At 39.9% G+C, this 25,315-nt stretch overlaps 1 protein-coding gene across 15 annotated transcripts in view; it reads left to right on the forward strand.

The window, feature by feature from the left end:
• The window catches only part of MBNL2 (muscleblind like splicing regulator 2), a 107,276-nt gene that overhangs the window by 77,777 nt on the left and 4,184 nt on the right, over window positions 1-25,315 (forward strand). For 2 of the 15 annotated variants that reach the window (XM_040056662.2, XM_040056664.2), the window contains exons 6-9: window positions 5,876-5,929; window positions 6,620-6,773; window positions 9,978-10,013; window positions 11,420-11,514. In XM_040056662.2, the coding sequence (XP_039912596.1) occupies window positions 5,876-5,929; window positions 6,620-6,773; window positions 9,978-10,013; window positions 11,420-11,514 (339 nt within the window). Of the gene's footprint in view, window positions 1-5,875; window positions 5,930-6,619; window positions 6,774-9,977; window positions 10,014-11,419; window positions 11,515-20,735; window positions 22,461-25,315 lie in introns of those variants that run through there. The other 13 variants (XM_040056661.2, XM_058419461.1, XM_040056671.2 and 10 more) reach the window with 9 other exon arrangements.

Genomic DNA, 25,315 nt, shown 5'->3' on the forward strand with positions numbered 1-25,315 from the left:
AAATTTGCTCCTAGTATTTCCAAACAGAAACAAAATTGATAAGCTTCAGTGTTCCTAGGAAAACGGGGACACATATGCTGTTTTAGCTCTTTGACGGCAGATATACATGTGGAAATTTGGAAGAAAAGCAAAGAGAGCGTTTGCTTCAGAGATCAGCAGTAGAACAGAAACCTGCATTGAGATTCAGCACAGTCCACCTTAGAAATGAGACAACCAGCCAGCCACCTTGGTCTCACTGTACTGGTAGTGCAGAAAAAACAGGACACTCATCTGATCTACCATTAGTGCCTGCCTGAGGATGAGAAAGAACTGCCCTCTGTAGATTTACAACTATCACCAATGACTAAAAAGTGTTGCCTGTCTTTTTGAACTTTGGTTAGATGCGTTTCACACCAAGAGACTTCTTGCCCCTCCCACTATCATGGGCCAGTTACTTGAATCATGAGGTTTTAAAGTAGTAAGCTATAATGGGAATCATTAGGAAAGAAACACTGTGGCTACAATCACAAGAAAAGAGAGTGAGGGTTTTATTTTCAGATATTTTTACCTCTTTAAACGTTCAGACAAGACAGCCCACCCCTTCACCAGGATTGGATTCCTCTTACTGTTGCTACCAGGAAAGTTGATGAATTTACAGTGGTTTTGCTAAAGTTAAATAAATTGAACATGCAGCATCTGACTTGAGAGACAAAACTGCTGGCAACAAATCAAAGAATCGTTGTCCTCATTGCTGGCAGTGGACGAATAATTAAGCAGATGTGGTTTGTGGACTTGTGGACAGTGCATACAATAGTTATAGACAATACAGTTATTCTCTGGTTAAAAAGCCTACAAGAAACACAATACAGTACAGTACATAACTATCCCAAGCTATTGTATTTAACAAATTAGAAAAGACCAGAGTTTTTTTGAGGGACAAAGGGTAAGTTATGCAAGGAAGTAAACCACCAAACAGAAGAATATTTCTTAAGTTTTAATATTCTTTCTCTAATTGTATCCACAGCCTCTGTTTCAAATTGGATGATTTTTAGTTAAAGTTTCCTGTGCTTGCAGAAACTGAATACCATCTGGAAATTAAAGCAGAGAAGATTGGGTTTTTATTTTGATTAGCTTCTGTTGTGTAATATTTATTGTTCATTTAGAGAATGTAGTCTTTCTAGGCACTATACTAAATAAGAAAGAGAGATGAGGGGATTATTTTTTTTTAACTTTGGTAATGGTTGCAGATATATATCCTGTGGTTTTAAATAAGACTTAATTAGAGTTGCATTAACCTCAAAGCAAGATGAAGCATCTTTGGAACACAGAATTGAAATGTTAGCAGTCTAACGTCCCAGGAGAAGGCAACAGGGACCTGTAATTCAGGGTGGCATTTTGCAGAGAAATATATACAAAATATTCCAGCCCGTTTCTCCTGCTTAAGCAGGGGAGATAGAGGAGATTGCCCAGGATGTGTCTGTTTGGTTTACTGAAGTCTCTAAGGATGGAAACTCCATAACTTGAAAACCTGCTGCATGCTTCCAGAGAAATGTAAAAAAATGTTTGGGGTTTTGTGGTGGTTTTTTGGGTTTGGTTGTTTTTTTGGTTTTTTTTCAATCTTAGAGTTAAAAGGAACTTCTTTTATCTAAATTTGTTTCCATTGCGTCTTCTCCTGTCCTGGGCACCACTGGCTTATACATCAGGTATTTGTATATACTGGTGAGATTCCCCTGTATCTTCTCCAGACTGAATCCAGTCCCTTGATCAACTTTCAGGTCCTTTATGGGAGTTTTCTCTAGCACACCCATATCTTTCTTGTACTGGGGTGCCCAGACCTGGCCAGAGTGCTCCATATGTGGCCTCACCAGGGCTGAGTAGAGAGGAAGGATCACCTCCCTCCACCTGTTGGGTGAGACTCTTCCCAATGCAGCCTAGCATGCTATCGAAGTGGCCTTTGCTTATGAGGGTGTATTGCTGGCTTGGTGTCCACCAGGATCTTTAGGGTCTTTTCTGCCAAGCCTTGGTGGCCCCCGGCATGTACTGGTGCCTCATGATGTTCCTCCCTGTGACAACAGCCCTCATATTAGAGGGTAGAAATGAGCCGAGACACAGACTTCTTGTTTATCACAGCATGAAAAGGGTCCTGGCTTATTTATATCTTGCCCATTCTGACTCCAACTATTCCCTGACTCTGGCTGCAGCAAGCTCCTACTGTAGGTTTCCCTTGCAGCCTCTGACTGCTGGTTATTTCCTGCTAAACTATGACTGCATATATTAGTTTGCAGATTCTAGATGCAGGCTTTTACCTAGCTAGACTGTGATTGCACACTCCAACAACAGGCTCTAGCTGCAGACCCAGACTGACCTCACAGCAATGATTCTCTCTTCCCAGGATCCTTCTTCTTCATGATTTCTTCTCCATGAGAAACCCTTCCCCTGCCAACCCACTCCCTTTTATCACACTTATCTTTATTGGATATAGCTGTGACTCATCAGGGGCGAGGTTGAATCAGGTAATTAACACAGCTGCTACTTCCAAAGGGCAAGGTCACCTGTATTCCCCTCTACACCTCCTCAGGTGCAGATCTTGATATTTCTCTTTGTTGGACTTAGTGAAGTTCCTCCCAGTGAAGTGCCCATTTCTCCAGACTTTCTAGGCCCTCTAAGCAGTAGCGTGTCTATCTTGTGTATCAACCTTTCTTCCAAATTTCACACCACTGGAGACTGGCCTCCAGCTGGCCTCTGTGTTGCTGGTCACATCCCTTTGAGCCTGGCCTGTGAGACAATTGTCAGTCCCCCTCCCTGTTTCCCGTTTAGCCCATGATAAATAAATTTATCTGTGAGGATGAAATGGTGTTGAGATCCTTTCTGAAATCAAGAGAAACAATATCCATTGCTCTCCCTTCACCAGCCTGCCAGTTTCATCATATAAAGATGCCAGGTTGGTTAAGCACAATTTTCCTGTCATAAATCTATGCTGACTACTTCCCATCATTGTCTTGGCTTCCATATGTTTGCAGATGGTTTTCAGGAGGATTTGCTCAATTGCTTTCCCAGGGACTGAGGTGTGGCTGACCAACCTGTCAGTCCTCAGACCTCTCTGCCTGCCCTTTTTGAAGATAGGAATGTCATTTACTTGCTTGCAGTCTTCAGTCTTTGGGAATTTCCCCCAGTCACAGGGATCTTTCTAAGATAATTAAGGGTAACCTTACAGTAACATTGGTCAGCTCCCTCAGCACCCAGGGTACATTCTGTTAGTTCCTATGGGTTTGTGTATATACAGCTTGTTTAAGTGTTCCCTAGCCTGATCATCCTCCTCCAAGGGAAAATCTTTTTCACTTCAGACTCTCCCACTGGTCTTCCACTGACCTGAAGGCCAGTCTTGCTAATAAAGAGTGAGATGGAAAGGACTTTCAGAATCTCAGCCTTCTCCATGTCCTGTGTCACCAGGTTGCCTGCCCCATTCAGCAGTGGAAACTCATTTTCTCTAGTCTTCTTTTTTTGTTGCTGAGAAACAAAAAACAAAACTTCCTTCTGGTTGTCTTTCACATCCCTTGCCAGATTCAACTCCAGGTGATCTTTGACTGTCCTAGCATATCCCTGCGTGTTCAGGCTGTGTCCCCATTCCTCCTGAGCCATCTGTCCCTGCTCCCGCCTCTTGTGGGCTTTCCTTCTTTAGTCTGAGTTTAGTCAGGAGGTCCTTGCACATTCATGGAGGCCACTGCTGTACTGTTTGTATTCCAGGAGACATTATAGCGTACCATATGTGCCATATGGCAGACAAATAATGTGCCTTGGATGTTTGATCATTTTTGATATTATCTTTATTTCCTTTTCATATCCTCTTCCTCTCCATCCTGTAGCTATTGATTCATTAGTTGTTAGTTATGTAGATCAAATGTTGAGAAGGAGATAATCTGTTGGGAAAGAAAGATGCAAAGAATGTTTTACTATCAGGATGAGATAAAATAAAATGTAGGAGAGCAAAGTTAGCTGTTTGAAAGCCTGAAAAGAATGGGAGACTATGTGGAAGTAAGGTTGATGAGTATGTTTAGGAATAGCTCAAGCCTTCAGGTTGGGAAGACTGAGACTGAACTTGCTGGGGAATATGAGGGGAAAGCCAGAAGAAAGCTTCAGAGTAGGGAGGTGATGTTAAGAAGAGCATGGAGAAAAATTGGAGGAAGGCAATAATAAACAGAGATGATAAGTTAACAAGTGAGATTAGATAAGATCTATATTTGGATAATAAAGGTAATTAACTGAAACACTTTACTCTTAGAGACATTGATTGGAACTTGTGGACTTCATCATCACATGATGCTGAATTCAGTTGTACCGCATCACCTCTGCGTAGACTTCCCTCTGTGGTGGAGGCAGAGTGGCTCTGAGGCTGTGCCCCAAGCAGAGGAGTGATGTTCTCTGGTACCTGCACAGTGCCCTGCTTAGACAGAAGTCTGTCCAGATGCCCACTTCAGACTAGGTGTTTCTTGTTGTGTCTGGGTCTTGGGCCCAGAGAAATGAGCAGATCCTGTAAATCAGGGTATGTAATCCAAAAAAGTGCTAAAGAAGAGGTGAGGAGGGTGTTGAGAAGACTCATGCAAAGAGATAAGAACAAGGAGTAAGTAAAATTCCTTGAGGACTGTCCTGCAGAATACCCTGTTGGCAACTGATAAACTTATGACCACAGGGTGTTTGCAGGCATTTTGTGCCTTGTCCTCTTCCCCCACCTCAACTTTTGTTCCATATTTCCACATACTGATTTCAAGATAGACATGATCTGCGTATTCTAAAAAGAGCTAAATATCAGCCTGTGTTTAAAAAACAAAAGTAAAAATTTTGATTTCTAAATAATTTTTTCTTTCTAAAAGTTTGTAAGAATTATTTACACTATAAAACTTGAAAATAATATTTTCTACGAGAAAGTTTTTTACAGAATGCTGTCATATCAGCCATAAGTTTGAATTTACTGCAAAAGAATACATAAATGTATATACCTATGTACTATGCCTAAATACTTCCTATTGAATAATTAATAATGCTGGACTAGTATCATAATTCATATGTTAATGTTGGCTTGTGAACTGGGAGTCCAATTTCACTCCCTGCTCCTGAAGCTAGTACTGAAGGTTAGAGCAAAATTTAGAAAGTATGTTTTCAATTCTGAAAGATCTTTTTCCCTCTCAATGTAATGTGGTAAGTTACAAGATTAAAAAAATCTTCAAAAATTACCCAGCTGTAGGAGAAAATAAAAGGAATTAATGATAAGTTAGTGTAACTGGACATTCTATGTACTCTGTTTTGTATTGGCAAAGGAGAAGCTCTCTCATTTTGACCATTGAATGATTCGCTTCTCTAAAGTAAAAGACACCTTGTAAGCATTGATATCAATAGCATTTTTAATGCGTTACAACCTTCATTAGTGTTTTGCATTTGAAAATGTAGCCTCCCAAATGAATTTTCCCACTTCAAAATGTGACCCAACTAACTTATCAGGAATTCCAATAGGTGTATCCTTAAAACTTTCTGCATCTCTGTGAAGTGTTTATATGATGCTTAATAGTGTCTGCAAGCTGCTGTTTTACTCAACTTTCCTGAATTTCAAACATCTATATTTTACTCTCTTATATGCTTTTAACTAAGGTATAGTAGATGCATTTTTGCTTCGGTACTAATTCAAAATGTAATATTCATTTCTTTAGAAGACATTTTTGTTGTTGTGCATGCCTAGTGTTTTGTATGTTGTATATTGCATTCAGAATATTTTTTTCCTTCTCACCTATCCACAAATGCAATGCCGTTCCCATGACGCACCTCTGCTTGCTGTTTACCTGTATGTTAATTCGCTTGACTCCCATTGGCCCACTGCCATCATGTGCTCGCTGCCTGTTATTAAAAGACTCAGTCGACTGCCAAAGCAATGAAGCGACCTCTCGAAGCAACTGTAGACCTGGTACTTTGACCTTTCACCTTTTGCTTTGCATGTAGCTTTTTTTTTTTTTTTTTTTTTTTTTAATTTATTATAATTTATTTTTTTCCTTCAGAGAAGCAACTAATGAAATTTGTATCGCTTTACTTTTCAAACATCAACTGGAAATGATTTCACGTACTCGTTAATTTACCGGAAGCTCTATTTATCCATCTCATTCTCATACGTAATAGACCGCAGACGATTTAGTTTGGTTCCTAACACAGTTTCATCCTTTTGAAATCTTTCATGAAAAGTCGAATTGAGATAAAACTGCTTTTGTAATTGAAAACGCATAACGTAATCCATTAATCTGTATAATAACAGGAAATTATATTTAAATTTAAAAATAAAAGAAAATACTTGGCAATGAAACACAAGTGGTTTTTTCTCCCTGTAATATTTGAAAACCTACTTAAAGGCAATGCCATTTTCGTTGCTTTAAAGCAAACGTTTCTTTTCAGTAGTTGTGCTGCTACAGTTCTAGGTTAATAGTACCATGCTTTTGCTACCAATAACAAAATTTCACTCATTTTACATTGCTGTGCTTTGAGTTAATATGCATGGCGAGGCATCTTTAGCTGCTTTAAAAAATACTAAGTTTTTGTATTTATGTATATGTTACGGACAAGGTCTTAAAAATGGCGCCATTTTAACTAACTTTCTTATTTACAGGCCTTTCCTCCTGGTGTTCTTCACCCTTTACCAAAGAGACAAGCACTTGAAAAAAGCAATGGTGCCAGTGCCGTTTTCAATCCCAGTGTCTTGCACTATCAACAGGCTCTTGCCAATGCTCAGTTGCAGCAGCATGCAGCGTTTATCCCAACAGGTATGTTGTATCCACATTGAGCTGGTTTTGTGTCCCTGAGGTAGCCTCTGTGTCAGGCAGTTGCACTTAACAGAAGGTTTTATTATGCTCCCTGCCCCACTTGAGGTGAAGTCTGCACACATGATTGCACATTATTTTAATTTCTCTTGCAAAGGACAAGAATTCAAGCAGAAATTTCAACATGCCGTTAAGCTGCTTTTTTGCACATTCATAGTCTTGCTCATCATTCTCCAGAGTTTTCCCCTTTTTGCCTACCGTAAATTGGCTGGATTTTGACTCGTATCTGTTTCCACTAACAAAAATGCTGGGAAAAGCACCGCACTTCAGAGACGCCACAGCATCCTCCCGCTCCCTCAGCTGCTGTCTTGCAGCTGTGGGGATTTCCCCAGCCCCACGCGAGCACCCTGAGAAAAAGAACACCAGCCATAAACTTCCAGTCAATAACTGCGTGGAAGCACTGGCAAAACACATCGCCCCCAGCAGCTGCACTAAGGGGCTTTCAGGCAGCAGATGCATTTTTGTGGTTTTGGAGCACCACCAGAACTTATCCTAGCATTTGTGGCTCATAGCTAGGGTTATAATTCTTCCTAGGGATGATCTGAAGATGAGTGAATGTAATTTACGTTTCAGTGCTCGAAGCTCTTTGAAAATCAGTGTTCAGAGGTGCCTTGACCGGCACCCTGGCTGGTAGCAGGGCTTCTCATTAACACTGCAGGAGAAGGGGTGTGCTGGGTGCTCGTGTAAGCAGTAACAACACAACCCTCTAAATTGTGTTAGTCACCCTCACTCCAACTTCCCAAAGGAGAATATCCCTCCTAAGGAATTCTGTGATTTCATTCGTAATTAACAAATTACGTATTTTATTGTTGGGGTGTTCTTGAGTGTAAACTTCAGAATAGTTTAAAACTGCGTGTTTGCAAATGTGCTTGACATTTCAGCCATGTTATTTTAGTTTATAGAAGTAATGTCGGTTAAACAAGGAATGAAAGGCAACACATGATGATTTCCCAATCTATCAGCATTCCCATATGTTTTTAAAGATAAAAAACAAACACAGATGGCTTTGACTTCATGGAATTTTTCTATAAGGCCTCAGTAACAACCTTGGAGCCTGCCCCCATATTTGTAATAGTAAGTAATAGCATAGCCTTATTTTTAGCACATTGGTGCACCAGAATATCAGTGGCAGAAAACACACTGACATTTATGGGGGTGTTTGAAAAAAAATAAATAAATGGTGACACCGCCTATTTGGATATGAATGGAAGACTGCCCTGTGCCTACAGAACATACAGAAATTTCCACAAACTTATTTTACATTGAAACTGTGAGAACTTGTAGCATGATAGGTATTTTCCTTCTTAAGCATTCCCTTTCAGGGCTTATTGCTCTTATTTGCAATTGACAAGGACTTCAAATTAACTATGGAAAATACAGTATCTTTTACAATGAAAAAGCATTTGGATATTTTCCAGACTTTTGGAATGTTCTTGTTTTCTTAAGTAGCTCACTTTTTGTGCTTTTTATTGTCCATCCCTCTTTCCAGCTAATTGTTGTAATTCTAGTTTTAGCTGACAAATCTCTGGTGGTAGGAAGGGTGGATCTTGGAACTAAACCTTAAGGGCCAGGTTGTTGTCAAGCCCCAAAACAAGTACATGAAAAAAAAAGAAGAAACAGAGGTATAAAATAGCAGATGGAGCCAAAGCCCCAGAGTAGAAAAGCTTTCTTAAAGTGATTAACCTCTTCCTCTTTTCAAACACCATCAGCTCCAAGGAAGGATATTAAAGAGAGGAGTGGGGTATGGGAGGAGTTCAGGAAAGGGGACGCCCTCTATAAGAGTGGGTGTCATGAGCTTTCCGTTAAAGATGATACATCTGAAAATCCCACATTTCCTGGGAAGGTTGGTTTTGGTGGGTGTAAGGACTGTCATGCAACCCACATCTGAGGAGCACTGCATGACATTATCTGTTGGATTTTGAATGGTTATGTGATATTTTCTAAACTGGTATAATTTTCAAATGTGTTCCTTGTGCGTGTGTGCGTGTGTGTTAAATTTTAAGACAAATTTTGCTGCTGGAATATATATAAAACTTAATTGTTTTATATAACTTCTCTGCTTTCTTTAACCACTGGCTCCCCTAATAAAAAGTGTGGGGCTTGACTTAGCATGGCTTACCTCTGAAGTTCTGCACTTTGTTTGTTTTATATCAGTTTGATTGCTTTGTCACCTTCTCATTGTTTGGTGAATGATCTTAAAACCAGATCTTTTCTCTCTTCCCATTGCTGTTTGTTAGTGTTTCTATAGCCTCTAGAGGAGGAACTTTGTGTGTTCTCTGGGGATTGTTCTTGGGTAAGGTCATTCATAGTCAGGCAGGTCCTGCGCTGGTCCGATATGGGGCTGCAGTAGTAATTCAGCAGGAATACAGGAAGCACATTTGACTCTGTGTCAAATATGCACGTACCTGGCACTAGTCTCCTTACCTGCTTGCCTTCACCAGCTTGCTGTATGTGCTGTACTGGAAGCAGGCTGATCTCTTTCTTTCATTTGGCATTTCCAGAAAGGTTAAAGGTGGGCTAGGCACCAAAGCTAAAGTGCATGGCAGGTGTGCAGTCGTGCCACAGCATCTCTGAGGTGCGCTGGGAGCCTTCTGCTGGAATGCTACACGCTTTGAGGTGTTTAGCTTGGGACTTGTCAAAGTACTGTTTTCTTTGTGTTAAGAATGGGTACATTAGCATCAAACACAAACTTGGCAAAGCCCCTGCAGCAGAATATTGTCTTAATTCCACTTCCTTTTCCTGCCACACATCAAAAAATTGGTGAATGTTGATCTGCGCAACATTGAGCTGTCTGAATTATGCAGTGTTCTAAAAGTCCCAAATGCTGTGATCTTTAACCAAAGGTGTTTTTATAAACAAAAACCTGTTGCTGCAAAAGCACTAAGTGAAAGGATAACATTAATAAGTAAAAAAAGTTTATGAAGTATCTTGAATATGTACAGAAACATGCCAAAACCCACACAGGAGTTTAGTAAGAACAATCAACTTTCTGTGTTTAAGCAAAACTGTGAATGACCTTACAGTTTCATTTAACTAACTTACTTCTCTGTGGTTATGCTTGGATCTCACTTTGAATGTTAACTCTAAACAGCTAACCTGTTTCTTCCCTTTATCCACTTTTTTCACCTATCATTGCATGACACACAGGGTCAGTTTTGTGCATGACACCCGCTACCAGTATTGGTAGGTTCCAAATTTCTTTATTGATCTCTTTTTTTATACTGTATATGATGTATATTCACTTGTTTCAAAAATCCTAGGTGAGATTTAGCCGCTGACTAGAATTAAAGGCTTGCTTGTCCTTCTGGTTGACTTTGCAGAGTGTTTAGATTTGTAGATAAAAGCTGCAGTTTAGACATATCACCTGCTATAACAACTACACTGCGAAAGCATAATACCATGAATTCCAGTCTGCTTTTCAGTTTTCAAAGTTTTATTTCTCTTTATATTTTATATTGTCTAGTACTATAAAATCATAAAATACTGGAAAAAGCCAGCAAATTTCATCAGTGTTTTAAAGTTTCATAGTGGTGTGCCTATTTCTCCTTTGCTGTGTGTTAGAAAGTTTTATCAGCGTTTCCCAGACATGCCTACTTTGATCCACAGAGGTTCTGTTGAAACTTGTGATCTGAATCTTACTCCTTCTTTAAATACATTTGCAGCTTCAAATTAACATTTTGGGCATGCAAAGTGGAAGTTCAATGCAACAGCCTCTGAGACAAAAAAATAATCTTTCTTCTATTGCCCTATCCCAGTGATTTTAGTTTTGGGTTTTGGGCCTACTTACGTAAACAGCTAAAATATCAAGCCTTTAAAACATCAAATTAATAATTCCCCCATGAAGATGCTGATTAAAATTCTTTCTTAAAATGAGCAAAAGCAGTGTCTTTCACAAAATCGATCTTGCTTTTTTAGATCAAACAAAGTAGTATATATATCAGGATAATTATTATCATCCCTCTCCTGATTTTTGCCTCAAGCAGATGGTAATTTAACTCTGATAAAGTCGAACAGTTATGCAGTGCTAGTAGGAAAAAACGCATAAATTGGATTACGAAGACTGCGAGTATCTAGCTTACTTCAAAATGTAGATACATGAAAATAATTCATTTTTAATTGTGTTTAAAAATTAAGATGAACATTTAACAGTTTTCTTCCCAGTATAAACCACTGGGGTTTTGTTAGTAGGATTTTAATTTGAAGTGCTTTATAGCTGTACTGGGGGAAAACAAATTATGCATGTAACAATCCGCAGGTAACGGGCTATTTTGGTAAAGGCCTCATTTGCGCAAGTAATCTTCATCTTAGAGACAACACTTGCATTTTCAGTGGTCCTTACTCTTTTTTTCTGGGAATCGCCGATTGTGTTGACAACCTTCCTTTAATTGTACTTGTAATAAGCTATTTTCCCTTTTTTTTTATTTCTCCGCCACGCTTTCTCGCTTTGCACTGTGATTGCATGCCATCTGCCGGTTTAACCCATGACGATGGCTTGCCGCTCTTGATATTCACCATGCCAAAAATACCACTTCTCTTACCATAATGCTGCACCCTCCTGTTCATTGCTTCCATGGTTCCCCTCCTGAAAGTACCCATGATGCACAACGCTACGGCCGCCACTGTCTCTGCAGCAACAACTCCTGCAACAAGTGTTCCCTTCGCCGCAACAGCCACAGCAAATCAGGTTTGCTCCTTTTAAAGCTTTCTTTCACAAGATCCTGAACTCTAAATGAGTGCTGAGATTTTTATTTTAATTTTTTTTAAACAAAAAAAATTCTCACAGAGAATTTTTTTTATTATTATTTCTGTGTTTACCCCATCAAATTTTACTTTTATTTTTAAGTCGTTTATAGCAAGTGTTTGTGGGACAGGTTGCACTTATTTAGAGTTAACATTTGTTGCAAATAATGATGTAGCTGTGTTTTGTGTTGCGATGTTTGTACCTAATTATTGTGTAATTAACCCAGCTGGAGATAGAATCACGTAGTACTGGACTACTTACAAAAGACTATTATTAACTCCTAAGTTCAAAAGGAAGATCATCACAGGTTTCAAACATTTAGGTGTGTTAATGTAGCTTTCTCCATGAGGTGTGGAAATGACTAATTTGCAAGCATGGAAACTGTCAAAAGTCACAAGCAGGACAGGTAACTGGAAAAAAGAATTGAATGTTTCCTGCAAATACTAGTGATCAAAACAGCAATCGAGATATTTATGACTATGCCTGCTTTTTATTTGAAAGTGTATCTTTAACCTGGGAATTATATTTCCCTAAGGAAGAACGTTGATAGGAAGAAGCCCAAGGGTTATTGTCTGAGGCAGGCTAGGAAAGTGATACTTCCTCCTCCTCTTCTGCAGTTTACGTTAATGGCAGTTTTCATTTTGGCTGGGTTTCCCCTCCTCCTGTAGGAGCTAATTCCCAGGGAAGCCATAGCTATTGCAGCCTGGAGTGTGTAGCTTTGACTTCTCTGTTGGGGCAATTCCCACTCTGATGGGCCAGGAGAGAAGTTTGAGCAGTTGGGTCATTCTGGCTTTTCTGTTGCTCTGGGACCATGCTCAGGCACTTCCACCTGAGATGTGTTTCCCCTCAGGTTCTGAGAGGTCACATGGAAAAGGAAACAAGCAGATTTGCTCACCAGAAGAAAGCAAAGGGCTATGTCCCCATCATCTTTCCTTGTATTGCTCCTGGACAGACGGACAAACTGTGGCAGACCCAGTAGAAATGCTGTCTTGTTAGTTCCTTCCCCTCCACTTGCCAAGGACTTAGAGAGAAATCAGTGAAAATGTTTTGCTTAATAATGTTATACTAACAGGTTTATTTTTTTTTTTACTGGCATTCCCAAATCTATTTAAGTATCCCATGGAAAAAATAGAAGTTGGTGCAAGAGTTTATTTTTACTAATTCAGGAAAAATATACTACCTCTGAAATACATCCTACTTTCTTAAAGAAACACAAACCAGTCCTTTTCTTTTTTTTAAGGTTTGTTTGCCAACATTGAAATGTTTTTGCTTCCAGCATTTTCATCAAAAGAGGGTTGTTGTTTTGTGCTTACTTTTCTGAGAGCTAGCTTGTAAAAAATGCTTGGGATAAGTATGAAAGTGCAGCAGGCAAATGGTGCGTTACACGGTTCTTCCCAGAACTGTCTACTGCAGAAAATTGTTGGGTGGTATCCAGTGTAGTTTTGTGATCTCAAAATGGTGGCAGAGGGACTTGAAGATGCTGGGGACTAAGAGAAAATGGGATGGCTTAGGGACGGGTTCAGCCAGGGACCCTCTCCAGCACAGGAATGCAGCTGGGGCAGCTCCACCACTTGCATTCCTGAGTGCCAGAGGGGCCGACTGTGACTGAAGGTAGAATAACTACATGGATGCCTACAAAAAGATCAGTAAGCAGGTTTGTTGGTTTGTTTGTTTGTTTGTTTGTTGGGGTTTTGTTTGTTTGTTTTCTTGGTTTTGGGTTTTTTTTTTTTAGTTAATGGGAACACTTTCACACAATTAACTAGTGCCACTGAGAAGACAGAGGTGTACCTTAATGCTTTCTCATCTAGCAGGATGGCAGGCAAAGCCCCTTCTTTCCCCATAGCAGATTCTGTTTGCATTGGAAGGTTACAGCATTTCAAATTTAATAGGAGTTGTAGAAAGTGTCTGTATTTATCTAGTTGCATATATTTGTGTGTGTGTGTATACATACAATTCCATGCTGAAAGTAATGGATGGTTCAACAGGAAGATGGATTTTCACTTGTTTAACTTTAGCCATTTTTAGGTTTGGCATCTAGTTCATCTGCTTTCCTGGAAGTCCATGTTAGGGTAGGGTAAATTGCCCTGGAGGGTCCTGCCGCTGTCCCTTGCCTGTGGAATGAGTGTAGGTGTGTTACCAAAGCTCTGCACCACTGCATGTGGAGGAGTTGAGTCCCATCTCAGGAGCTCGTTGGCTTCTGTAGCATATGCCATCACAGTCCTGTTTTTTTCCTCACTCCTGTCTTTGTTTTAGTCATTCTAAGTTTTTAAAAGCTACTGTAAAAAACCCATGTATTTCAAAGTAGGGAAACTAGCAGTAGTTCCTTCTTTATAAGAGACAAGTTTTATTCTACAAGTTTTTTGTATATTTACAACATCCTAAGGTTGAAGACAAAGCCACAATGCTAGGAAAGCCCCAACCCCCACAGTAACATCATGGCACAAATTCTCGGTGTTTCTTTAGCCCAAGAAACACAGCAGGATAAAGTTATTAACTTGGTAATTAGCATGTCTTTTTTCATGGTCATAGCATTCCTTGTGTCTTCTTGTATACGTTTAAACTCTCCTGAGTATTCCAGAAAAGGACTTTTTTATTCCCAACTAGATAAAATTTCCTATTCTAGTCTGTGCCACACTGCTTTACATATCTGTGAGGTACAGTTTCCTCTTTCCAGTGTCTCTACCATACTTGTTTTTCACAACCTGCAGCCTTCAGCTTGTCCCATTTCAGCTCCCACAGCTTCTCCTCACAATTCCAGGCATGAAAAGAAAGTTGTAGCAGGGCTTAATCATTTATCTTAATATCATTTGGTTTAGTATTCTGACCTGGGGAAAGATTGCTTGTCTTCCTGGGATTCAGTATGATGATCCCAGTGCCTTTGAAGAACAAGTAGAAAGGAAAAGTCAACATCCCAAAAGTTACAGAGTCTCAGCTGATGGCTAATAAAACATAATAACTCCATTGGGTCCAGTAAATAATTTAGTATGTGCTGTCAGCTTGTATTTTGAAGGAAAAAAAAAAAAAATCACTGTGTCTCATGTCTTCTGTATATCCTTTCTTTCAGAAAATAACACAAGTAAGAGCTTAGAATACACCTGTATTGGCACACACTATTAGCCATGCTCAGCCAACAATTCTGGGCATTGTGTGTTCAATGTATGGCACGAGGCACATGAGAAGATTGTGTAAAGTTAAAGGCGTACTGTGTACATCTGTGCAGTGTGACACCAGTTAAGAATATATGGAAAACTGGGCTTCTCTTGCTTTTCCTGACTTAGAAAGGTTAGGTTTTAAAAATAATTTTCTTGCAGTGCACTTCAGAGGGGAAGAGAAATGCTCTGGCTTAATGCAATGTAAACAGGATGCAGCAAAAGTGCTTTAGCAAACCCTGTTTTACAAACTCTGATTACAATCTTACTGCAATGATAGAAGAGTTAGTGATGTTGCTGTTCACTCAAGGCAGTGCCCCACTTACTGTAGCTGCTAGGCTGTGGTGAGAGGAAATGGAGGGGAGGGGACTTCAGCTTTCCAGTGAAAGGCAACTGGGAAGGTACATGTCCAGGAGCATGACTGGTCAGAGGTGAAAGACCCTTCCCGCCTTCCTTTTTCCACCCTTCACAATTGCTCCAGCCATTCCTGCCAGGATGAGGCTTGAAGCCTCAGCTGCTTAACCTCACTTCAGCAGTAGATGCTTGATGAACTTTCAGTTCAGTTGTGTGGGGATGCTGACAGTGTTTTCTTGGAGCAAAGTTTGAAGTCACGTGAAATGATGACGAGAAGCAGCGTTAGGACATGAATACGGAGGGTTTGGTCCTAGCTCCCTCTAGTGCATGCATGTGCACAAGAGGTACGTAAAATGTCCTGCTTAAAATATTAATACAGTCTTTGTGTGTAAGTATATACTTCAGAGATCTTTAACAAAGCTTTTGTAATTCTTCAGCTAGTGGACTAGCAATACTCAAGCAAGCAAGGAAACTGATACCTGCTGAGCTTCACTCAGAGGTAGAACCACAGAATTGTTTAGGTTGGAAAAAAACCTCTAAGATCATTGAGTCAACTGTTAACCTAGCATTGTCAAGTCCACCTCTAAACTGTGCCCCTAAAGTGCAGTAATTACACATCTTTTAAATACCTGTGGGATTGTGACTGCTTTGGGCACTGCTTGATAAACCTTTCCATGAAGAAATTTTCCTAATATTCAATCTAAACCTCCCCTGTTGCAACCTGAGGCCATTTTCTCTCATCCTATAATTTGTTACTTGGGAGAAGATACCAATCCCCACTTTGATACCACCTCCTTTCAGGTGGTTGTAGAGGGAAAGATGAATATTTACTGGCTGTTTTTCTAGACTAAGAATGTATAGTGCTGTAATTTCAGCATGATATAAAAGTAATAGATCTTAAGGAAAAGTATTTGGAAGTTTGTTTCTTTTCTTGTTTTGCTGTTTGCTTTGTGAGAAAATACGGGGTTAGAAATTGGGGGAAAGATTAGATAGAGCCTACTTGGAGGTGAGGAGGATCGTGTTAATGGAGATGTGGAAAAATGTGACTTCCCTGCACACCAAAGATAATTTAGCAGAGATAGTTTATCCTGACATTATTTGAGAGAGATGTTATTCTGACTTTTGGGGCTGAAGTTCAATTTTAAATAATGGCAAGCAACTGCTTGTGGGGCCTTTAAATTTCTAAATTAGAAAGCCTAGCTAGTGTTCCATTTCTGTATATATCTTGGTGAGTCCTACAAAGATTAGAAGGTTAGAGCTCAGCCCAAAATTAAGACACTTAAGTGTTGGTGTCTAAGTATGGCTGTCTACATGCCAGATACAAGTTTAAGTATCCATTGTAGACTGTGAAGTTTATCAGCCCAGTCAGATGAAGTCTGGAGAGTAACCTGGCTTGTCCTTCAGAAGTCTCACAGGTCTTGGTTCAGTTGCCTAAACATGTGTCTGGTGATGGTTGAGATTGTCCTAAGATAACCTTGGATGTCTAGGTTACCCAAGACATTTTCACAAGTTTCGCAGATGCCATACAGGACCTACAGACAAATTTGCACACCTCCTTCTGAACTGGCAGCTGGATGACAGGCAAGAGACATTGGCCCTTAGCCCAAGTGGTACTAAAACCCTGGTGAGCACATGACCCAAGCCTGCATCTTGAAGGGATCTCCAGGCTTTGTTGAGTTACTGACTAGGTTGTGTCACCTCAGTTAGTGTGGTGGGGGGTTAAGACACCAGTATTTCCATATCCTAATCTGCATCCTCAAGTTCAACGAGTGTTTCCATAGTTCCTGGTTATTGGAGGACATTTACCAAATTCCAAACAATTCCAAGTAGTGTGAGTCTTGCTCACACCACATCAGTTCATAACAGTAGATGGCTTTATTTTTTTGTACCAATGAAAATTGGCAGAGACTGATAGTATAAAAGCAGCATAATAGAGAATGCTGCTTGAAGATGGTTTTTAGTGACATTTTTCTACTGGTTTTATGACCTTTTATCAAGAAGGAAATAGTAAAGAACATATCCAAAAGAAAAAAGAAATACTTAAAGCCTGTGTCTAAAAAGAAATATAAGATCAACAGGCTGTCTCATCCTAAGGCTTGTGATTATCTGGCACAGCTGCTTTAAATTATGCATCAGCGTTTGCACTGAATTAGGTGGCAATTATGCAGATATTAATTATGAAATCATTCAGTAGCCTTCAGTTCTGTCAAAATCTGTTAGAATACAATGAAGCAAAAATAAAAATAGTTATGTTCGAGTGTCACAAACAAAAGGACAATTAAAACGTTTGCCCCAGAATTCAAAAACTAGTTAACATAGTGTAAAATACAAACATGCCAGAGTTTTGGGATTTGGAACACCACGTGTGGTGGCTTCATCAGGAGGGAGCAGAGCCGGGACGTGCAGCAGCAGAGCACCTCTCCTTGCCAAGGTGCCCGCAAAGGCAGCACCACTCCCAAGGGAGGCAGCTTCTTCCCAGACCAGAACGTCATGGGGCACTGACTCAAGGTGATCTCCCTTGCTGCACGAAGCAGAAGTGCCAGTTGCTGCCTGTGCAAATATTCCTTGGTGTCCCCCAAGAGGACTTCCTCTCCATTCCTCTGTAACCCCAGGAGGCCTTCTGGCAGGGCAGAGAGCTGCCCATAGCGCTGCTGACAAGGCTTTTACTGTCTCACGTGCCCTTTCTCCCTCGGGGAAACCTGCTGTACTTGTAAACGGGGAGAAAGTAGCAATACTGAAAAATGAATTGAAAAATCAGGTAAATAGTGGGAAATGGACTTTTTTTTGTCATTTAAAAGCAAGCTTTTGAGAAGGAAGGTGGAAAGTGGAAACAAGTGTTATTTACATCTTTAGTGCCAGCGTACGATAACATTACAAATAAGAGCCTATGCAAAATCCATGTTAGTGGTTTAAAAACCTTTAATTGCAGTTTCTCAAGGAATGAGGGAACAGGTAGGAAATCACTTCTGCTGGGAATCAATTATTCTGGGAATAATGAGTGTCTAAACAATTTTAGTTTGGGGTTTTTTTTTCTGACTGAGAGTTTTTGGTCTAAGAATTCCATAAAGTTCTAAGTTAAATGCTCTTACAGAAAATTCTGTTCTAACAACAGACAGAGTGATTTGAAGATGACTTGGAAAAGTCCAGAAAAGGAGAGAGGAACAGGTTCCATCCTCAGACACATTATCAGAGGGAATACTTTCAGGGAGCCAGCTTGGAGCAGAACAGCGTTGGGCATCTTAGCTGCACCAGGCTGGAAAAAAAAACCTAAGTGACCCTTGATCATGAAAAATCAATTCTCTAGAGAAGGTATTTAAATAGCAATAGCTTGTCACAGTAGGAAATTAAAACTTAAACTATTAGCTACTTCTTTCATGCTAGACACACAAGAATCACAAGCCTCATCTCACTCAAGTTATCTTACCTGACACCGAGTTACAGGTAAGTAGCTGTGACTCACAGGCTCAAGAAGTGAGTTTCCAGTATAAAGCCCAAAGCAAACCTTGAACAGTGTCAAGAAAACATCCTTTGGACTGCCTTTGAACAACTGATGTTACAAAATAAGCGACAAAATTATGTTCTAAGGCACCAGAGAAGCAAAACCAAAAGATTACCCTGGAAAATAGAATGAATCTCTATTTTAGTCTCATGCAAACTTTAACCAAGTGTTTGTTTTAATAATATTTTGGCCCTTAATATAGCATGTTGTTTCTTTGTAGATGTTAAAAAGTTCCAGTAGGCTTGTATACAAAACTTTGCATGTTCATATACAAGAAGCCAGTGGGGAAGAAATGGAAAAATCTCTGTTCTGTTTGGGGTTTTTTTTTTTAGAAATTCTCCCATCATACCCCTCTCCCCTGTATAGGACTAAAAGCTGACTTCCTCTGGTATCCTGCTAGATGGCAGTGTCACACAACATCAGCAGTAAGAAAAGGCTTCATTCTATTATATAACAAAAATCAAAACAGATTTCCCTTCCCTGTTATAGAAATTTCAAGAAAAAATATTGATATTTGATATGATAACTTCATTTTTTGTTCCTGCTTTCAATTATTCAACTACTCTTACTTTGACAAGTGGTGTAAAAGCTTTTTGGAGCATATATTTATTATTTAAGCATAAGAAATTATTTCTGAGGTCCACTAATTTTGTACACATTTAGGGGAAAACGAGTTTGTTTCATGGTTTATACACACGGCTCCATGTGAGTCTGGGTTTTTCCATCATAAAATTTTAACAACACAGAGCAGTGCAGAGCTCCAGATGTACTTGTCTGGGATTCTGTCCTTTAAAATAATTGCATCTGGACATCTCTAGGTGCTCCAAGTACTTTCCCTTGAATTTAACAAAGATCATATTTTTATCTTATGTGGATGATTTATTGCCTACTAGAAGTGCCAGTCTTTGAGTGTGCAGGAGGCTGCGCTGGAAACATCTATATATTTATTTTTGTTGATTGTATCTGTTGTGACTTTCAGCTGGATGCAGAAATTTGCTAACTTGCCTGACTTCATTTTTTGTGCAATACTACCTGCCATGGCACACACTAGTATGTGTCTGTTTACGTGAGAGTAATCGGATGAGAAGAAAATTAAGGAAGTGGTAAGTAGTCAAAAGTCAGGAAGGTTAAGATTTCCTCAGAGAAGTTATGAGTATAGTGAGTTTTATAAAACTGACAGAAGGTCTTATGAGTAACCTTGGTGAACATAAATCTGGTACTTTCCTGTGTCCGAGTTTAGTTCTGGTTGTTTTCTCTTGCTTTTAAGGGAGTCTGAATTGGAGTGCCAGCTTTTGGGAGAGGAGGGGTTTCAGAGTGGTGGTAACTGCTGAGGAGCCTGCAGTAGTGCTGGCTGTGCTCTGTGTGCAGTGGTGCCTTCACCTAAAAAGGATGCTGTATGTGTAGTGGCAGCCTCATCTTGCATGATGTGGGCCTGCTTGGTGTCTAAAAGGAAAATGTAAAGCAGGTTTTGTTAAAAAGAAAAAAAAAGCTAAGTGAGGATGTCAGGGGTGGAAAAGTAACACCCCTGCAAGAGGAGTATGGGCAATTCCATGGATAATGCACAACGTGTGCTTGGCTTTCACTCATTTGTGCTCTCAGTTTCTCTGTACAAGGCTATTCTGGGAGTTTATAAAGTCCAAGAAGAGGAGGAAAATGACCTAAAAGTAGAAAGTGAAAAACACTGATTATTGCAGTAGCTCAGACCTGCTGGAATGTAAAATGGAGTGGCTATCCAAAACAGACACTGTATGGGTGCTCCTAAAATACTACATTAGTGGTTTTCTCTATATAGTCTGCTGCTTCTGCAATGAGTTAAAAATAGATTTTGGTAGAATATATTAGAGTATGTTATGATCAATTTTTAGCACTGCATTATTTATTACTTTAAAGAAGAAAAAATAAATCCAGATTGCTTTCATTTCTAAACCGACTAATCCTCTGTTTCTCCAGAGTGAGTAAATACTTATTAAATTGAACTTAAATATTGTACATTATTACTTGAGTAAATACCTATTGAAGCTTATAAGCAAGCTTAGGAGTTGGCAGCACAAGTGGCTTTGGTCTCTTCTTTCAGGACCTTGTGACAGTTAAATGAAAAAATGATGCTGCTGAACCCTTAAGCCCTTTGGGATCCCATAATTGCCTTGAACTTTTTTTTTTAGATCATTGTGAAGAGCTGGATTCAGACAAGATCTTTGTCAGTTTTATGACACCCTGATGGTCAACAGCCTGTGCCTGATGGAATGAAAATGTACAAGCAGATATGTCCACTTCAGCTTGGACATCTGACCCTCAGCCATTTCCAGAGGCATACTGTCAATATATGGGACAGATTTAGGGTAGAAAAGAGAGGATGGAGCAAGGCACCAGAATTACCATGTGAGGGAATGAACTCTGAGAAATCCAAGGAAATAGGATCTGTGGCCCAGACATCTCACTCACTATGTTCAAATCAGAGGTCACCGTACTGGTGAGCAAAGTAGACAATTATATTGGGGTTGCACTGGATTAATGGCAAAGCCATAAGAGAAAATCCTCCTTCAGCCCAGGATTGAAGAGAGGACCATGGTTAGTGAATAAAACAAAGCACATATCCATTAAATGATAATATGCTGGAAATTAGAAGGAGGTTTCAGGGGAGAAGGAGTAGCAAAGGAAAAAGTCCGGGCTGCATTTAATGCAAGCAAGAGTTGGAGCTGGCTCATGTTGAGAAAGGGGGCAAAACCTATCCCATGGGACAGTGTTGGTGGGAACCCTGGTGTGGGCAAGTGGGATGTTTGGGATGGTGCTCCACGGAGGTGCTGCTGCAGAATCTGTGGGGAAAAGGAGGTGAGAAAGTCAGTCTGTAAGGCTATGTAAAAATTAAATAAGACCAGGTATAACTGATACAATAGAGATTACTTTCAGTAAGTGTCTGAACATTTAGTCATCTTCTTCCACTATTAACTAAAAACAAACAAACAAACAAAAAACCAACCAACCAAACAAAAACACAACAAAAAGAGTTGTTTATTTTGAAGAAAAGGAACAAGGCACATACCACAAGAGAACATTCTAAGAGAAAATGAAAAATAGGGACATGGAGGCATTTCCCAAAGGCATGGGGAAATAAAAATAGTCTTGAGTTCCTTGTCATAAGGATGAAATACTTGGTGTTACTTTTATTTTTAGAAAGAGGGAGAAGTTATGAGACAGCCTGATATGAGCCGGCTGTCTGAAAATATCTGTCGTTTTTAATGTATACCCCAGATATATCTGACCAGTCTGCTACTCGTGTGAAAAACATGGAAACAGAAAACGTCACTGTGGAAGGGTTCATCTATCCTGACACAAGTGTCCGAAAGTTAAATACCTTGGTGGAAACTGTTCACCACAGACTCTTTCATTTGGTGGAGGGCAAAAAAGCATCATGAGCTGGTAATCTGTCTCATGCTAAACTAAGTTGCCTGAGGTAGCCTAGGAAGATGTAAAATGGGTGACTGGCTGAGGCATTCGTGTCTGAAATGCTCTGAGATAAATCTTGTTTACGAGAAACTCCTATTACTCCATTGCTTTCAAAATGGGAGGCTGAGCAGACCAGAATGTTTGCTCTGTATGAGTTAATTTTTGGAGGGGTAAGTGCTTTGCAATGTAGAGATCAAATATAATCTTAACATCTTCTTAAAATGTATTAGGGCTTATAAAGCACACTCTGTTTTGGAGTACTAATTTCAAAACTTCTGAAAAAGAAACATGTCAGTGGTAGATGCAAAGTCATGTTTTCCAGCTGATCCACTGTGACAGGTCTTTAGTTGAACAAGAGTTCATGTACACTGAATTCATGCAGAATGGTAAATTTTCTGTATTTGTCATTGTATAATAAATCTGGAACTGGAAAATGAATTTAAGTCAGAGACTATAAAGAAGCTTCGTGAATTGTAGCTTCAAAACAGAAAATCTCAAGCCAAGCAGTGTTCTTGTAATTCCTAGAATCTAGTCATGATTCTCTGTACAATTTGGTCAATTCCATTAACTGTATCAAGTAAAGCAGTAACCTGGGTGTCAGAAAAGAGTTCACAAAAATGGAATTGCTGCTTTAATTTAAAAGACTTTCAATTTTACTTTCTATGTCTTGAGACAATGACTGATCACAGCCACCTTTGCCGGGTCTGAGGAACTCCCAAATCAATTTGTCTGCATTGGAAGTCGGTGAGAAGCTGAAACCATTGGCTGTAACATCTCTCTTGGTTGTCATTCCCCTGGATGACACTGCAGAACTGTATCACCCTTATGAGCTACCCTGTCTGAATTCCGGGATGTTCTGTGTTGCACAAGGGGCTTAATACTACTATGATTGCTCAGAAGTCCTAAAAGTAAAGGTCGAAAAGAGCCATGCTCTGGTAGGAAAGAAAGCCTTGACATTTAGGAGCTGAAAATGTCACCTCTAAAGAGCTGGAAAATTTTAAGGAGTGAATTTAGAAAGCAGTTTGCAGAAATTTAGGTTCACTCTTTGTGTTACTAGTTTCAGTGAGGTGTGAACTACCATTGGCACAGTGGGAATGATTTTAATTTAAAGGGTAGACAGCTTTCTGCCACTTCAAACAGGTATCAAGCAAGAAGATGATGGAGAGGCTACCTTTATCTGTGATTACCTCCAAAAAATGCCCTTTGCTGTTATTAAATCTTCTGTGAGGTACTACACAAGACGCTGAGTGCCAGGCCATTCTGCTTATGCTGGAAATAGTCTTCTTATTAGATCTTTTACTGCAACAGCAGCAGGTGTTTTCTGGCATGTTGTTATCCATACCTGTGGATCTTACCCACTCAGAGCATGAGAAAATGCTTTCCCATGCTTGACCTGTAGACCTTTGTACATGAGACAATGCACACTCATTGTATAGTCTTGTTTTTCTGGGCTTTTCCTTATATATACTATGGTAGAAGTGTCATGAGATTACATCCTGTTGCTGTGAACTATAATAACAGTGTTAGAGCAAATACAACAAGTCATATATATATATATATATATATGTGCATTTGAGATGTAATTCTTCAAAGAGTAGTGAACATGAAGGTGGCTGGACCTATTTACAAGTAACAAGAGAGTGCAGACTCTGTAGAAAGTGTTTGCAGGGATGTTCCTTCTCCAGTACAGTTTCCCCTTTTTCAGCATGCAAGTGATGGAGCAATTAGCAGTGATGCAGACTTAGATAACCTCTACCTTCCATCACAGTTTATTACTTCATTTGTAGATGAAACAGGAGAGGTTCACAGTGTGTTTTCCATGTAAAGTAGTTTTGCATTTTAAGTTTCTCTATCAGACACAGAGAAAAAAAAACCAGTGATGCCTGTGTATGTAGCTGTGGCAGAGTTGTGATGTCTTTTGAGAAATAGTGTGAACATGTAATTAAAGACTACAGGAGACGTTTTACACTTTGTGGCTAAGGTTAAAAAAGAAATGTAGCTCCTCAGTTCTGCAACTCTGCACTGGAGAAGCTTGTTCTGAAGGAGAGACTTGAGGGTTTTTTCCTAGGAGGACTCCTACGTGTACTAGAAATAGCTGGGTGCAACACGCCCTAGTTACGGCCCTTGTACAAGGGGCGGCACATCGAGGACGATGTGGTAAGTGCAAGCCAGCTCCACAGCCACTGGCAGCGGGAGAGGCATGGCAGCGAGAGCTCCAGCTGCTCCTCTGGCACCTGCAACCCATAAAGAGGACATGCTTGCACAGAAAAAGAAACTGTTTGCATTGTCTTTGCTGTTTTCCTGAGTTTTAACAGGAGGAGAAAAAAGGTGGGAATAGGGGCACGGCAGTGAAGTCCTTACCTTGGGCTTTGCCACTTACCAGGGCAGGGAAGAGAAGGGGTCCCTGCTCTGTCACATTACCCAGGACCTCCCTGTCCTGCCTGGCACACAGCAGGATGAGTGGCACTTGGGTTAATCACAATGCCAGGAATAGTTCTACCATTTTGCCAAGAAACAGCCTGAGATTAGGCCCTCTGCCTTCTCTGTCACACATTTTGGGGGAATTGTTAACACCGGTCTTGTGGGACTTTTTCACCAAAGTAATATTGGCACAAAGGACAGTTAGCTGTCTCACTGTACTGTGAGGAAAAAAAAATCTGTAGGAAAATGCAAGTTTGTCCCCTCAAAAGTTGGCAGACGATGTAGTCAGCTGCAGTTTCTGAAATTCTGGGATTTTACTGAGTAAAAACTTACTGAGAAAGGTTTTATCCCATTAAATGAGACCTTAGGATCCTTTAAGTACACTTGTGTGATTATGGCTAACCCAGGATAACTAAAGCTGCTTTATTAATTACATTGACATGTTAGGTTGTAACATGCTAAAAATACCAGTGCTGCAAATCTTGATCATTTCTTCTTCTCAGCACAGCTGTGTTCTTTAAACATATTGTCAAATCACTGTGCTGGAGCTGGACCAGGGTTATCACAGACAGGGCTTTATTATTTGAGCAAAGGTATTTCTTTGTTATTTCAAAAGGAAACAGAAGATAGGTGATAAGCTAACAAACTCACAATGGGTGGAAGTTCATTAAAAATATATGGCCTTGTTGTGTGCATGATGTATTTAGATGTTAAGTCCTTTGGAGCAGCAGGTGTTTGTACAGTGTCATTACAATGGAGCCTCACATGTCGCCAGATTTCCAGAGCTGATGGCAATCAAAGATGGCTTTTTGGCTTGCTGGCAGGGTCATGGGAGTCAGGAAGATGGTGCTTCTGTACAGAGAGCAAGGCAGTGCAG

Source organism: Hirundo rustica, chromosome 2, assembly GCF_015227805.2.
Source record: "Hirundo rustica isolate bHirRus1 chromosome 2, bHirRus1.pri.v3, whole genome shotgun sequence".
NCBI lineage: Eukaryota > Metazoa > Chordata > Aves > Passeriformes > Hirundinidae > Hirundo > Hirundo rustica.